Source organism: Pinus tabuliformis, chromosome 2_2 (assembly GCF_031772625.1).
Source record: "Pinus tabuliformis cultivar Carrire ecotype Pingquan chromosome 2_2, CPIR1, whole genome shotgun sequence".
NCBI classification, from domain to species: Eukaryota; Viridiplantae; Streptophyta; class Pinopsida; order Pinales; family Pinaceae; genus Pinus; species Pinus tabuliformis.
In genome coordinates this window covers 1,079,946,871-1,079,962,530 of record NC_142300.1, presented here as the reverse complement: position 1 = coordinate 1,079,962,530, position 15,660 = coordinate 1,079,946,871, and the positions used below count along the sequence as shown (strand labels likewise).

Here is a 15,660-nt window from a genome sequence, read left to right as displayed (position 1 = left end):
GTGACTACTAAGATGGCATCAATGGCATAGAGCTGGAAATAATAAAGGAAAGTTGTAAGAGGAATAAATCATAACAATATATAATAACAACTAATCAACACTTTGTAATAGAGGTAATCATAGTAATATTTAACAGCGGTAAATCAACAATAGTAACATACAAATGATAAAGATTGATTCTACGATGGCTATGGCTGATGTTAATATTCTATTATTCAAACCTTCCTCAAGCTATCATAACGTATCAGTAATAGCAAAGGCTCAATACAATAAGAAATATATAAAATATATAAAACACAATCAAAAGAATCGAAACCACAATCTACACAAAAATAAACAAAGTAACTATGTTACCTTTATGTACACATAGTGATCTCTACTAAAGATGAGGGACTTTCTCCTTAGCAGGGAGTTGGAGAAGCTATAGCTCTGGAGATAGCATAACTAAACATAAGGATAACCACGAACTTGTTGAGGATTTTATTAATTTTGAAACTAAGATGTACAAATGCACAGTTCAAAACAATAATACTAGCCCCCTTTTCAGGGCAAAGAGATCCTTCTAATAAGTTTGTCTACCTAATCCAATATTAGTACAAATAATGATGAACAACCATGAGAATCTTTTGATTTCAAGTTGTTTCAATAACAATAACTAGAGGTATTTTGTAAGAGAGTTACAACAAATTAATTTCAAATAACATCGATGTCACAGTTGTTGCCTCATTTTAGCGAGTAGCTATAATGTTGGGAATCGTAACTACCATGGCCAGATTGTCCATGTTATCAAGAAATTTAAATTCCCCGCTAGCACAATGGCCCAAGTTAACCCTGTTGAGTACCATTATATGCATCATCACACAAAGATGGCACTTATAATTGTATCAGCATAGAATGGAATATCAACATTGGAATAACAACAAAGTTATATGTCATTGGCCTAGTGCAACAATGTAACAAAATCCTGGAGAAACAATGTCAAAGAATTTGGAACATAGCAATAACAACATCTTAGCCAACTGGGTCATCCTGTAAACATTCTTCTTCATCATTTTATCACTAAAAATAGCCAAAACAACTACTCTCTCATCAAATGCAAGCAAAAATGCATAAATTAGAGTGACATGAGAAAGTTTCATACCTTGGACAAAAAGATAAACTAGATAAAAGGATGTGATATGAAATGGGAAATGATAAAAAGGTAGGAAAAAGGTAGTGAAAAGGATGTCAATTCTTGAGCCCAACATTGATAAAAATAAAATTTAAATGCATAAAAGTATTATAAATAAAAAAATCATAATGAAATGATAAAAATTATTTTTAAGGCTTTTATTGGTCAAGATAAAGATAAAATATGAGAAAATTGATGGATAATGGGTTTATTATGGTTGAAATTACATTTATTTAGATGGTTTCATTTCAACAAAAAATGATGACCAACAATTACTATACCAACTAGAGTCAAACCAAGACAACGTATTTTTTTAACAACCCTCTTACTTGTCAATGTATATGCTAAGAAGAGTAGGGAATAAGGGACAACCTTGCTTATATCCTATATTGTAATTAATTTCTTCCAACTAGCTCTCATGCTTCCTAAACTTGGTCATAATATTCTTTGTACAATATTATCATAGTGTGACTTAACTTTTAAGAAACTTCTAGTTCTTAGAATCTATTCCAAAAGTTAGTTGTAGGAATTATGTCAAACGCTTTTCTAGAGGCAATGGAAGAATATAGGAGATTGGTTTTATTATTTCAATGCTCCTTTGTAATGATCATAAGCATAACAAGAAGTTTCATAGTTGAATGATATCTCATAAATCTAGCCTAGATTTTAGCTCATTTTTTACTTCCTAGCCATATGTTGATCTTCTATTCTAAAATAATTACATGTAACTTAGTGGACAATCATAATGGTCCTAACACTAAAGGGTTTGTTTTTATTTCCACTTTTAAAATAGGCGGGGTTTAGGGAAACCCTATTTGATTACTAAATTGAAGAGCTTATGGATGTGATGGATGGGCATAGGCCATCTAATTTTTAAGATTTTTTCTTAGTAGCTTTGGATGTCCTCGGCTTTCCCTTTTGTGAGCTTCTTAACCCCAAACTGTATGTCTTCTATTAAAAAACCTTCTTCCTTCGTAGAAAGGATTTGAATGATGTCCATGACATCAAGGGATTTGTAAATATTTTGAAATAGGTATTCCAGTCCCTCCACAGAATCATATTGTTTTCTTTGGGTTTGTGAGTCAAATTTTTCCTTTGAGATTTCTTAGGGTCTAACTTAGATAAATGCAAATATTATCTTGTTTTATATTTAATATAGTTCATTACCTTCCTTTTAATTAAGCCTTTGAACCTATTTATCTAATTGGGTCTCAAGGACTCATTAGAAGCATTCCTAATGGCTTTTCTAACAATCTTACACTCTTTAGCGTACCAAGGGTTGGTCACTCTATTTTCCTTTTTACATGACACCTTGATAAATAACATTGTAATGAAAGTAGAGAGGGTTTTCGTAAATTATGGTAGAGAACTTCAATATTGTCCTTATTCAATACAAGACTTAATTAATTATTTAAATCCCTGAAAAATAAATCAACTTTATCTTTGTTGAAGATCAAGTGCTTTTGGTTATTGGATTCTCTTTAATGGAAATTTTGTGCATGACAAGGTTTAGAGTTAGGGTTAAAGGTTTACGATCAAAGTCAAGAACATGATCATTTAAGATGTCATTGTTTACCATTTGGTGTATATGAGGATATATTGCATAACCTATGACACTAATTCCAAATCTATGAACACAAGTTATCTAGTTGGATTTCAACCACTTTATTAAACCATTTCAAATTATTAGATATTGAGAACTATAGAGCTTGATTAGCTAGCTACCAAACAAATTTTCAACCAAGTCTTTAGGGTTTATTTTATATCTACTACCTAAGGAAATGTCCGCATCTAGCTAGATAGAATTAGGATTGGAATTATTTCTTAAATAATAACTTAATAGTTGTCATCTTAGCATTAAAATCTCATAGCAATAGGATGCTTCCTTCATTTATGAAACTATAAATATCTTTTTTAAGTTATTGTAAGTACAATTTGTATCTAAGTTTTTTTCTTATAGAAGGGCATAATTAATATGTGTGAAATAGCATATTTATATTTTTCCCATGTAATCAAGCACCTCACCCTCCAGCCTGTAGGTAAGGTAAGATGTTCTTCATGACTCAAGGTCTTTGAACAATAAAGCTTGGATCCATTACAACAATATATTCAATATGATCTCAGATGTCACTTGCAGAAATTGAACTAATGTGAGGAGGATAACATATTACTATATAAATATTTTTATCATTAAAATATTAAATCTCCATCCACATGTACTATTTGAAACTCGTAAAGCCTAATGTGAAGGAAAATGATTTGTTTTTATATAACAAGATATGTCTCCAATCCCTCCATGGTATGATATTTTGTTCCATGGTGAATAAAGTAGAGAGAGAGGGAGAGCTAACATCCATGAGAGATTTGAACCATTGACCTTTTTACAAAGAGTGTCTTAACAATGCACCCATTCAACATCAATTCAAAGCCTCGTGGGCAATAATATTATTATTATCTTATTACTACATATTCATTTTATATGTTACACATTAACTAAAAACATTTCACTGTCTTAATCATATAAGATTTCCTTATTATGGTGTGATCTCAATCTAGCTTTACATTAATGAATGTTATTATCACAAGTTCAATGATCCTATTCCTCAAATTTTTTTCTTAATCCCACAAAGATGACAAGCTAAGGGAAGGGCAAATTATATGGCTAGGGAGGATACATGGAGGTGTGGGATGGGAATTTTCCAGAGAATATATGGGGATGATTGTTAGGGGAATATGTAGAGGGAAGGGAGAGATAGGGGAATGGAAAATAAATAAGTGGGGTGATAGTTATTGGAATATATATGAAGGGGGATATGTGGTGGGGAATGGAAAGGGAATAAGTAGGGTGATAGTCAGTGGAATAGATATGAAGGAAGGAGGAATATGAGGTTGGGAACACATATAAAAATTAGAGGAAAAGGAGAAGGGGGATTTGGTGGAAGTAAGTAAAAATTTATTTTATTGAATTTATGGGATTTAAAAAAAAATGATATTGTTAATTTCATTTTTATTTAAAATAAAATATAGTTTCATTTATTAATTTAGTTGAGAATATAAATTTTTTTAAATGAGATTAAAAAAATAAAAAATAAAATAAATACTAAATAAAATAAAGTGAAATTAGATTTATGAAAAAAATATTTAATTTAAAATTTAAAATTTTGAAAATATATAAATAAATTAATAAAATAATCATTGGAAAAAAAATATGGCCACCATATTCACAATATTTTTAAAATCAATCGCAAAATCTTGTTTAACCTGATTTCAAATAGTGATTAAAAAAACACTACTTTAATCTTAGTTAAAAAAATGTCATCCAAAAAGTTATGAGGTTTTATAAATTTAATAATATCATAACTTGCCACTTAACTTCCTTACATGTTATAGGGTCTAGTGGTCTTTAATTAGGTCAAAGAAATGTGTTTCTCTTTAACATGTCAAGTTATCACAACTCTGAAGCTAAAAACATCTTGTACTGGTTAAATCTTTCACTTTTTAACAAAGTTTTTAATTCAAGTCTTTAATTGTTTTCTACTTTCTATTAATCATTTAAATATTTTGTATAGAATAATTTCAAATAGAAAAACTAATTATGTGAGTTTATTTTGATTACAGATTTCTTGTATCTTGACTTTGGTCATATCTATTAGATATCTTGATACTGCAATCAAGATAAAAATATCCTAGCAAATTTCTTTCATTCAAATTTTACAAAATCTTTGAATTAGATGTCTATATTTTTATTAGTTAAAAAATTATTTTAAAATAATAAAGAATTTAAAATCTAATTAAATAACATAACCATATCAAATATGTTTACTAACTTATTAATTTTTTTACATTGTTTAAAAAATATATATATATAATTTAATTTGTTATCAAAAACTAAATTAAACCTGGTACTAATACTAATATAAAACGTACCAATATAACTTCCTATGCTTCTATCATAATTTAATATCATAATAATTCTCCAATAATAAAAATTTTATATAATTTGATAAAAATATCATAATAATTCTCCAATAATAAAAATTTTATATAATTTGATTTGTTATCAGAAACTAGATTAACCTGGTACTAATACTAATATAAGACTTACCAATGTAACTTCATATTCTTCTATGATAAAATTTAATATCATAATATTTTTCCAATAATAAAAGGCTCTCATAAGAATATTATGCATGATGAAATTTATAATAAAAAGTATTTATACAGGATAAAGGAGACACCTTTGGTCCTCCCTCAAATGGTACCCTGTAATTACCAATCCCAATCACCATTCATCTATGGATTTATCAATATAATTATCACCATTCTTTTTCATTTTCCTTGAAAGTGAAATGTTCATTGTAGCTCCATAGTTTTTATTGAACTTGTGTGTTTGAAAGTACTACATAAATTGCAACTTATTGTTTCCCACCAGAAATTCTTGTGGCCCTCGGGTTTGGCAATGGGCACCAACAGTTTACACAGAAGTATTGGCCATGAGTGATCAATCAATACCTCGTTTTAAATGGAGTGTAATGCTGAAGAACTTCCACAACACCAGCTATAGAACCCACAAGTGCTGCCATTGTCACAAAGAAGCACAATACACACATGAGCTGCAGGGTCACCCACTTGAAGCTCCATTGCCGGACCTTAGTTTGTGTTATGTGCATCTGTATGGGGAAATAAACGGTGAGAGGGAAGAAAGCTATAGCTCCAAGCACGCCCATGATGGCATTGAAGAAGGGCAGAACCATCGATACCACTGTAGTAAAAACCACAAAACAAGTCCTCCACACTAATCGAAACATATTGAGTTTAAACTCTCCCAATCCGGGAATAGGCAGTTTGTATTCGTTTTGGATGAAGCAGCTCTTGGTCCATGTATTAGCGCTCCATTCCTCCACGAATGCATACAGAGGCTGGCAGAACACCTGTATTTTAATCAAAACAATCATCACCCAGTTCATTATTCAATATACAGAATGTCGGAAATGAGAACAGTTATTAAGCAATGGGGTAGTTCTTTCTAAGATTTGATTGCTAAATTTAGGAAGACATACCTATTTTACTTTTCGATTTTCGACTTATCATTTTTTAGGAGGAAACATATTTATTAGGCCCAAGAAACACATCCCTTAACCATTAGATCCACTCAAGTTAAATACTATTACCAAATTCATTATTCAATATATACAGTTCCTAACATGATCTATATCATGTCTACATATTCCAAAAATACCAAAATGTTACATTCATCCAAGGTACAGACCCTGCAAAACCTGCAATAGCATCTAGACAGACCAACTAGTTCAGAAAGCATGTACATCAAATAAAATCCGAAAAAAGACCCCACTCAACAGATAAGAACCACATTGATACATTGATACAAAAAAATTACTATGTATAATAGCAAAGAAAACTGGAAGAGACAGAGGCCCCAAACAACAGCAAAACAGGGGAAAGTTTGAGCATCAAGCAAAAAAACAGAACCCTGCATAAGACAATCAAAATGTATATACCCAGAATAAGATCTCAAAATACTACTTACCAAATTCATTATTCAATATATATAATTCCAAGATACAGAAACACCCAAATGTTTGAGGTGGAAAAGAAACCTGTATAGGGAAAAGCAGTAGCAAACCTAAAAACATGTTGTCACAAAGAAGCCTGGATCAAACAAGATTAGTCAATGTGCTATATTGTCCAAGCTTATAGTCTCTTCAGGGAGATGAAAAAGGTTTTATGAGCTGCTCTAATTGCTCCTCTGCTCCTCTTTGGCTGAATTTGCCTGCAGTAAATTTTTCAGTGTGGTGGAGCTACATTTCGTTTATAATTATAGCCATGTCAAGTCAGGTGAAGGAATTCAACTTAATACCATGCGTTATATGAATTCAACATATAAAAGAAAATTTTAATAACCTTTAATTTAATAACTTTAAATTAATTAAAAGTAAAATAATAGAAATTATTAAAATTTCGTGATATAGTAGTTAGTAGGTTAAAGAGGTAAACCATCCATGAGAGCCAATGCTGAGGAGCTGGTTCTGGTTTATGAAAGTTTCTATTTAATAATTTTTAAAATTAGTTTAATAATAACTAAATATTTTAGTTTTTTTCAATAAAATGAATTATATATATATAAATAATTTACTTTGTTTCATATTTACTGAATGCATAAAAACTGCAATCAAAATGAAAAATATCTAATGTGAAACAAACATATTATTTACATTTGTTATTAGAATATATTAAAATAAATTTGGATGCTTCATATTTTGCCTATTTCCTCTTCCTTTTTCATTACCGTTCAATTTCTAATGCCCTAGGCCAAAAAAAATTCTTTTTGGCCTAAATATGGAGATTTGTTTATTCATTATTTTTAAAGTTTTTTTTAATTATTATTTTACATTTATTTAATTATATATTTTTATTTCAATTACAAATTTCTTTTAGGAGTTGTCTATAATGCGATTTTTTGGAGATTTCGGTGACAGAATCCCGCGGAAGAAATTGAGGTTAAATTTTGATTTGTTGCAGTTAAAATTGTTTTTTAACTGCATATTTGGATTCAGCACCCTCGAAAACCCCTGGGACGCTTTCATTGTGCAGAAACTAGCTATCAAACTTGCCATTCCAATAAATTACTGCCGGATTTCGACCGGAAAAACCCGCAGGAAAGGCTTTCAAAAAGTCTCGTTATAGACTATTTCATTTGGTTTATATGTATTACATATTTTAATTTATAAATAATTTTTAATATCTTTTATATATCTAATATTTAAATGGGAGGGGTTAGTTCCCAGAAAAAGCGTTATTGAGCCTTCTTTTTTTTGTACATATATATGTCAGTCAAGCTGACAACAGTCACATCTCATTATATGTCAGTCAAGCTGACAACAGTCACATCTCATTACATTCAAAATTCAAAAAACTTTATATGCTGCTGTGCAGGGCCTCAAATCTGGACTCGATAGTTGGCCCCAACCATTGATCCATACACTCGTGTGTTAACTGGCAATTGGCAAGTCAAATTCAATATATAAAAGACAAATTTTATATATATATATAACTCTGCCTTGTTCTATGAATTAGTGTGAACAAAATCAACTAGAGATAACTTTACTACATAAACAACATTAACTCGAAATCACATTGCTTCATCCAATGGTATGTAACAAAATCAAATCTATATGACTTTGCCAATCTAATGGGTATCTATCAAAGTCAACTCTATAGAACTTTGCTCCATACTTATTACATGGAATCTACCATTCAAGGATGCCTTCTCAAATAGAAGGGAAAGAAAGAATGAATACCATATTATAATATGAGAATTTGAATTGTTCCTTTTCAAATAAGTACAATAGTGCTTATTTAATTGCTAATATTTTATTTTCACTGGAAACTTAGTATTAATGTTTTTTTAATAGAAAACAATTGTAACTGTAATGGTGTGAATGGAGAATTAATACCTGGTAAGCGCCCACCAAGTGAATGACAATGCAAATGTTGGCTATGTCCACAAGCCAGAATGGATTGTAGAATCCGAATCCCGTTAGGAGATTGCCAGGAGCATGGTTTCCAAATGCTGCATAACCAGCACAACCAACGGATAGGTAGAACACGGTGGTCACCAAAACGCCAATTAGCGATGCCTTCTTCATTGTCTTGTTCTCTGCTGGTGGAGATTTTACAGTGTCCTGCAAAAAACACCATCATCTGGGGATATATGAATAATAATTGCACTGAAAGGAGCCAAGTAAGTTCTATTGCAAAGTTTGGTGTGCGTTTAAGTGTATGTATGAGATGGGGTTTAGCTATATAAATTTTGTTATTTAAACAGGTTAAGTTTAAGCTTGTAAAGTTTTTATGATCTGAGCTTATGTTGATGGTAGGTTTCAATATTTTATAGGCATGAAGAGAAGCTAACAAGGTCAACTGTTAGGGCAGATTCCAGTATTTTACGGACCTGAAACAAAGTCAATGGTTGAACTTTGTTCTATATAAATAGGAAATACTAAATCTACACTAAGTTCCAATATTCTACAGATCTGAAACAAAGTCAACTAAATCAAAGCTTTGACTTTGCTCCATATCTAGTGAAAATCCCGAATTTACAATTTGCTCCATATCTATTGGAAACACTAAATCTATAATAGACATAAAGGCAGCCCTCTTTATGTGTAGGAGGGAAGAGGCTTAACATATGAATTGGTTTCCCTGAAACAGTAAAATTGATTTAAATACCTTGTTACTTTAAATTTCTTTTAATATACATCTGATTGATGTTTACCATGTCCTAAATCAAATGGTTCTATGTGACTCTCATCTTCAATTAAAAATGCTTCTAAACAGTCAGAAAGAAATAGTAGTAGTAACAGACCTGTATCTCAATTAGAATCATTGAAAAGGAATAAGCAAATGCAATATTCCCAAGAGCTTGAAAGACAGTCCAGATTTTATCAACTGAGTTTTGGAAACCCGCGATCCCCACTCCTCCTAAGCTACCATGAGAATGGCCTTTCTCTGCTAACACACAAAAACATATTTCATAATAAGAAAATTGAACTTTGAATATATACAATTGCTAATGTATATATATTTGGCTAAGGAAAGAATTTAGACCTGTGGCCTTGCCAATTCCTAGACCAAGTCCAATGAATGAATATGCAAGAGACATTACAGCTGCAACTGTTGACAACCACCAGATTTTGCTGAAATTAGGAATCTGCGAGAGCAACACTTGGACTGCTCCAAAAATGGCCATGTACAAATTGTTTGATATATGGCAAGGCGATTCCCTCCCTTTTTCGTGAAAACAGTCTGATCGCCCTATTGCCCTGCCAAAATCAATGTGAAATCAGGATACTGTAGATTATGTCTGCTTGAAAAATATTTTACAGCAAGATGCAGTTGTGGATACAGGGGGGAGGGATACTCACACCATGCTTATGGAAGCAGTAATGGTATATCCGATAGCTGTTCCCAACAGATTCAGGTACTGTACCATCCCGCATAGAAAGACCTTTTTCCCACCTAATCATGTATGGATAAAAAATATATTGATATCTGAAAATAAAGTAAACTAGAATTTAAGGATTTCAGGGTACAAAAGCATTTTGACATAACAAAATCAATATTCATAACGGTTTCTTTACTGATAAAGTCACTAACTACACATCTCGTGCATGTGCTTCTAAAATTTTGAAGCAAGGAGGGAAAATGCAGGGAATAGCTTAAATAAAAAGGTATTTTTGAGCTTGAGCTTGAAGAGTGTTTAGATTCATTTAATATGGATTTTAATGTGAACTAGGCAGAGAAATGCTTTTCAATCTTTGACCATCTTAATATAACACAGGTAACAGACTTTTGGGAGTAGACTCTTTCTTCGCATTAGACCAACGCCATAATGTGGAATTTGAATTTGAATTATGCATTACAAAGAAACAAAACTACTAACCTAGAATGGCTGTGACGGCATCTGTATACGTATAGTTGCGCCTTCCAGTAACAGGATCAGGCGACCGGTAAGTATCAGCGAGCAACATGGAGGTGTAGTAGGTGACAAAGGAAAAGCCCAACAGAACCAGTGGCCCTGCTATCCAACCCAGCTGAGACATACTCCATGCCAACGATAGCACGCCGGACCCAATTACTGCTGTTATCACGTGGGAAGATGCAGTCCAGACAGTACCTGCAAATTTTATACATAATCACTGATAAGTTCCTCACATAGTGTTTAGTTTTCAGACAAGTGTTTTGTAATGTAAGTTATAAACATTGATCATTTTCCAAATTTCTAGAATTTAGACATTCATCGTACCAGTGTTAATTCGAAATGACATTAATAAGACAGTAGCATATTACAACGAAATTGGTCTGATGAAGAAGAGTAGAGACTGAAAAAGAGCAGAGGAGACAGAAAAGGCAAGTAGATAGACTTGTGGAGCAATTATCTGGTGGTTTTTTTTATGGAGTGTGAGATAGGAGGGAGTGTGGATGTGGAGCAGTCATAGTTATTGATATAGGTAAGTTTTATCATTTTTGGTGGGAAGGTGAGGAAGGTACAAATAGTAAGTAAAGGTCATTATATTGTGGAGTGCTTTTTAGCAGTAAAATGGTCGAGGTTGGAGAGTATTCAGGTTTTTGGAGATGCTAAAAGCAAGATTCAACTCACCCATCCTTAAAAACGGGATGAGACTGAGACTAATTCAGAATCTGGTAAGCATGGTAGGCATTTTCCAACATGTGCAGTTTGCTCAAATTTACAGGGAGCAAAACTGGATTGCTGATCTTCTAAGAGAGGAGTTGCTAACGAAACAAGTAAGTTTTTCTTTATAGCTTATAAACAGGGGATAATGATTAATACGGGAAGCATAAATTATTCATAGATGAAAATGCATCAATTTTTTTGGGAACTATTTGTATGGTCATGCAGTTTTTTTGGAATATCTATGGACCTATGGTTATAATAGAATAGATAACAGAAACTAGGAGAAAGATCCAATATGGATATATATATGATCAGTATGAATCAATAGGTAGGTAGGCAGTACTACAGGGGACTGTTATCAGAATATTATGTTACAGTAGAAATAGAAGAATCAAAAAGTAGTAAGAGAATCTGAGAGTTTGTACTATCTTTTTTATATATTAAGATGAAGAAGTAGTATTTTTTCTTATGAATTTTTTTTTAATAATATCTAAGAATCTAGTAGCTATTCTTATTTTGATGTTGATTTTGAAAATATTTTAAAATAAGATAGACATGGATTTTGAAAATATTTTAAAATAAGATGGACATGAGTGATGAGAGGGGTTCACTTCATTCATCTAAATTAAATTTCAAAATATTGAAAGTAATTCACCTCACACATGTCCATTAAATTCCAAAATATTCCCGTAAAGCAAAATCCAACCCAGAAAAATTATATGTTTTATATTATATTGAAGTACCAGTGCGCTGTGGCTGGCCATCTTCATCCGTTATGAGAGGACTAAACATAATTTCCTTCCCCACAACCAATGTCCTATTCCCGCCATGGACTTCAATTGAACCAGACTCCAACTCCATTGCTGAAATCTGATAATCTATTACGCTTTCCCCGCTCATTCTATATCTTCGGATCCTTCAATTTGCATTCCCTATTATTCAACCCAATGGACTTCTTGCACAGTATCAGGTCTCCATCTGCTGAGTAGAGCTGCAATATTCAACAATCAAAATGCGTAGTTTTAATTAAGATACACAACTTTTCCAGCAGAAAAAACAAATTAACAACATTCTAACTGTGAAAATGTGTACACTCAAGAACCAAAAACAAATTAAATATCAAACGCATACATCTGAATTCATTCCACCATTGAAATTAAAAAACAAAAGGAGAAAAGAAACCTACATTGAAATATTCAGAGAACTGCAATGAAGAACTGAAATCAATAATTCATGAGTGGAGATCAACCAACACTGGTTTTGGTGTTGACTGGTCCCTCAGTCCAACCCAATACACCAGCACCATTTTGGGGACGAACAACAAATGCCAAGCAAAGCATAATATATAAAAGAATTCCAGCGTTATGTTCCCAGAGTTTATCCATATAAAATGTGTGCTGGCGTGACATAACGAAGATTTCATGGATGAGATCTGATCTCAGAGTTTGGGGTTTTCGAGGGTTGTGGTTCCCTAGATTTCCAATTTCGAGGAATGAATGCTCTCACATAGTTTAATCCCAGTTTTTACGTTTACATCTTTGAGGATACACTGTACACCAGACACTTTGACAGCACTGTGACGCTCATCTTTCGTGTTTTCTTCTGTGATTTCATCATCTGTTGCCTGGCTCTGTTAAAAGGGGTCAATCAAGAATCTAGATCTATCTAGTGTTATGGTTCTGAGATTGATTTATATTTACTTTGACCATTCAATGCTGAGGACTGTTCCATGTGACAGACTGACAGGCATCACTCAGACACACGTTTGAGGTATGGCCATATCCATAGAGATAGAAATATTACCCTCTACTGATTCATGCAAAGAATTATGAGCCTTTCCAGAGATGAATATGTTTCAAAATTGAAAGTGTTGTTTATATTCTTAATTTTGAAATATATGTGTAGGTATGAAGAGGTGGCATTTGCGTAATACGTTGTATTTATTGTAAAATAACAATAATTATTATTATTTAATTTTAAGGTCACTGTCAAGTTAGACACTAAATTGGTGTATTAGACTTCTTGTTTATGGGATAGGTACTCAAAATTGGATCAGACACTAAATTGGTGTACCAGACCTCTTGTTTATGGGACATGTACTCAAAATTGGTGTATGAGACCGTTGTTTATACGGACCTCTCTATTTTTTAAATTGTGACATCTTAGGAAGAAACACATGCTCTTAACCATTAAACCCACTTATTGTGACCTCTTAATGTTACAAGTATGCGAAATTTTGGTTTTTATTTTGATTGTTTTATATGGGTGATTTTGAAAAAGAAATAGTGAATATGTAGGTGAAATAAATTTTAAAAATCAAGTAATCATTTATTTGATTTTTTAATAGATATTTTATAAATGTATAGTTTGAAGTTTAATAATTAATAATTTGTGTATTTCTATCTAAAGGGAAATAGAGTTTATATATTTTTGTAAATTTTAATAGTCAAATTTAAACACTAAATTGGTGTATAAGACTCTCTTGTTTGTAAGACAAGGAACCTACTTTAATTAAAAAAACATTCACACACTTTGTTATTAAATTGAAAACAAATAAAAATATCACAAAAAACACAATCTTTACAACTTTATTAAATTAATGATTAATGCCTCTCACCTCTTCACATTCACAAAGCCTATACATAAATCTAGAGAATCCACAACTATCCATAATGATGATGATGATGATGATGATGATTAACATTCACTAAGATCAATGTGGTCTATCATACTTTAAGAAAGTGAGATATTAATTGAAACTCTTTAATATTTTAGTTCTATGATTAAAAAGAAGGGAAAGAAGGGTTCCTACATCACTATAGTATTGTTGACTTAACAAGTCAAAAAGGTTGGTAGTGTGGCAAATGTTTTGGAAACAAGAACAGATATGAGTAAGACCCAGACAATTCAGGAGAAAGTGATTTTCATCTTTATCTCTCTTAACATCACAAATGTGACAGATTCTTTCATCCCAAGGTGTTTTGGGAATGGAGCAATGTCAGGTTTCACTTTGAAGCTCATGAGAATTAGTTCTTATCTTTGTAATGTTCATCTTCTTCTTAGCACTAGTTAAGACAGAAAGATAATTATGGTTAGCAAGGTTTGGGTTGAACCCCTTCTTATAATAAATTAGTTTCATTTTCCCCTCTAGTTCCTTATCATCCCATAGCTTATCCATAAATTTGGAAGTAATACTATTTTTAATATTATCCTTCTTCTCCAAGATTATCTTCTCATTTTTATTTCTCAATGGTCTAGCCAAGGCTCATCCCTGCTTGAGCCGGAGGTGGGGTTTTGGCTAGAGTTAGAAGCAATTTTGGGAAACCCCTTGGCTTCCACGTTGTAAAGCTCCTTCTTATACATTAGATACCTAAACATAGTCATGCTTTCAATGGGGAAAGGCTAGCTTCAATCAAGAGGATAAGATAGGAGTATTTCCTTTAATCTTAAGGTTGTAGGTTATAAATTGTTTTTGGATCAACTCAATCATTCTAAATGATTCTCTAGAGATATTACAACCTCAAACCTCGCAACCATGTAAAATAATAGGGGTAACAAGAGTCTCAAAGAGGAACTTATTTTTACTCCAAACCCAAAGATGAGTCTATTTAGAATTGTTTTCAAGCTCATAATAAGTTTTCCAACCTCCAATAATCATTTTCTTAATGCTATAATTCTAGTTAAGTTGATGATGAAAGTCAATACTTAAATATTTGTATGAAAAAACCTTCTCCAAATAATTGTTATGATAGATAAAATTATCATGAAATTCAAAAGAAAGAAAAATACTTTTTCTCAAAATACTTTTACGGTGGAATGTTGAAAAAAATATTTGAATTTTTTCTTCAGGCCAAATAAATTAATTTTCAAAATAAATTCTTTTTTAAATACATTTTAATATAATAAAAAAAAAATTATGAATATAAAATAAATTTATACAATCTCGTAAACCTTTCAACAATGTTAAATCTATATTACATTAACAAACTATATCTCTTAACTAAAAGAATATTGAAATTTTATAAATTTGTTATTAACGAACTATATCTCTTAACTAAAAAATTATTGTAATTTTATAAATTTGATAAGTTTGTTATTATTTTAGATAAGTAAAATAATGTGGAGTGAAATTGATTTTTTCTCATATATCAATGCGGTGTGTGATTTGAGCATAATTTTAAAGATAAATTAATATTATATTTAAATCAAAATTTATTGTTAATTTATATTTATGATAAATTATTTGTTTTTTATTTATAAATAATTTAAATAT

The 15,660-nt window shown here is 31.4% G+C and overlaps 1 protein-coding gene across 1 annotated transcript; it reads right to left on the bottom strand.

The window, feature by feature from the left end:
• Positions 1-5,459: 5,459 nt before the first annotated feature.
• LOC149197134 (amino acid permease 4-like) lies at positions 5,460-13,175 on the bottom strand. The gene is made up of 8 exons (XM_089403860.1): positions 12,574-13,175; positions 12,131-12,378; positions 10,635-10,868; positions 10,117-10,210; positions 9,800-10,014; positions 9,558-9,700; positions 8,647-8,874; positions 5,460-6,102 (listed from the first exon to the last, which is right to left on the bottom strand). The coding sequence occupies exons 2-8, from the start codon at positions 12,285-12,287 to the stop codon at positions 5,677-5,679; spliced, it is 1,497 nt and encodes a 498-aa protein (XP_089259986.1). The 5' UTR covers positions 12,288-12,378; positions 12,574-13,175; the 3' UTR covers positions 5,460-5,676.
• Between the last annotated feature and the right edge of the window lie 2,485 nt (positions 13,176-15,660).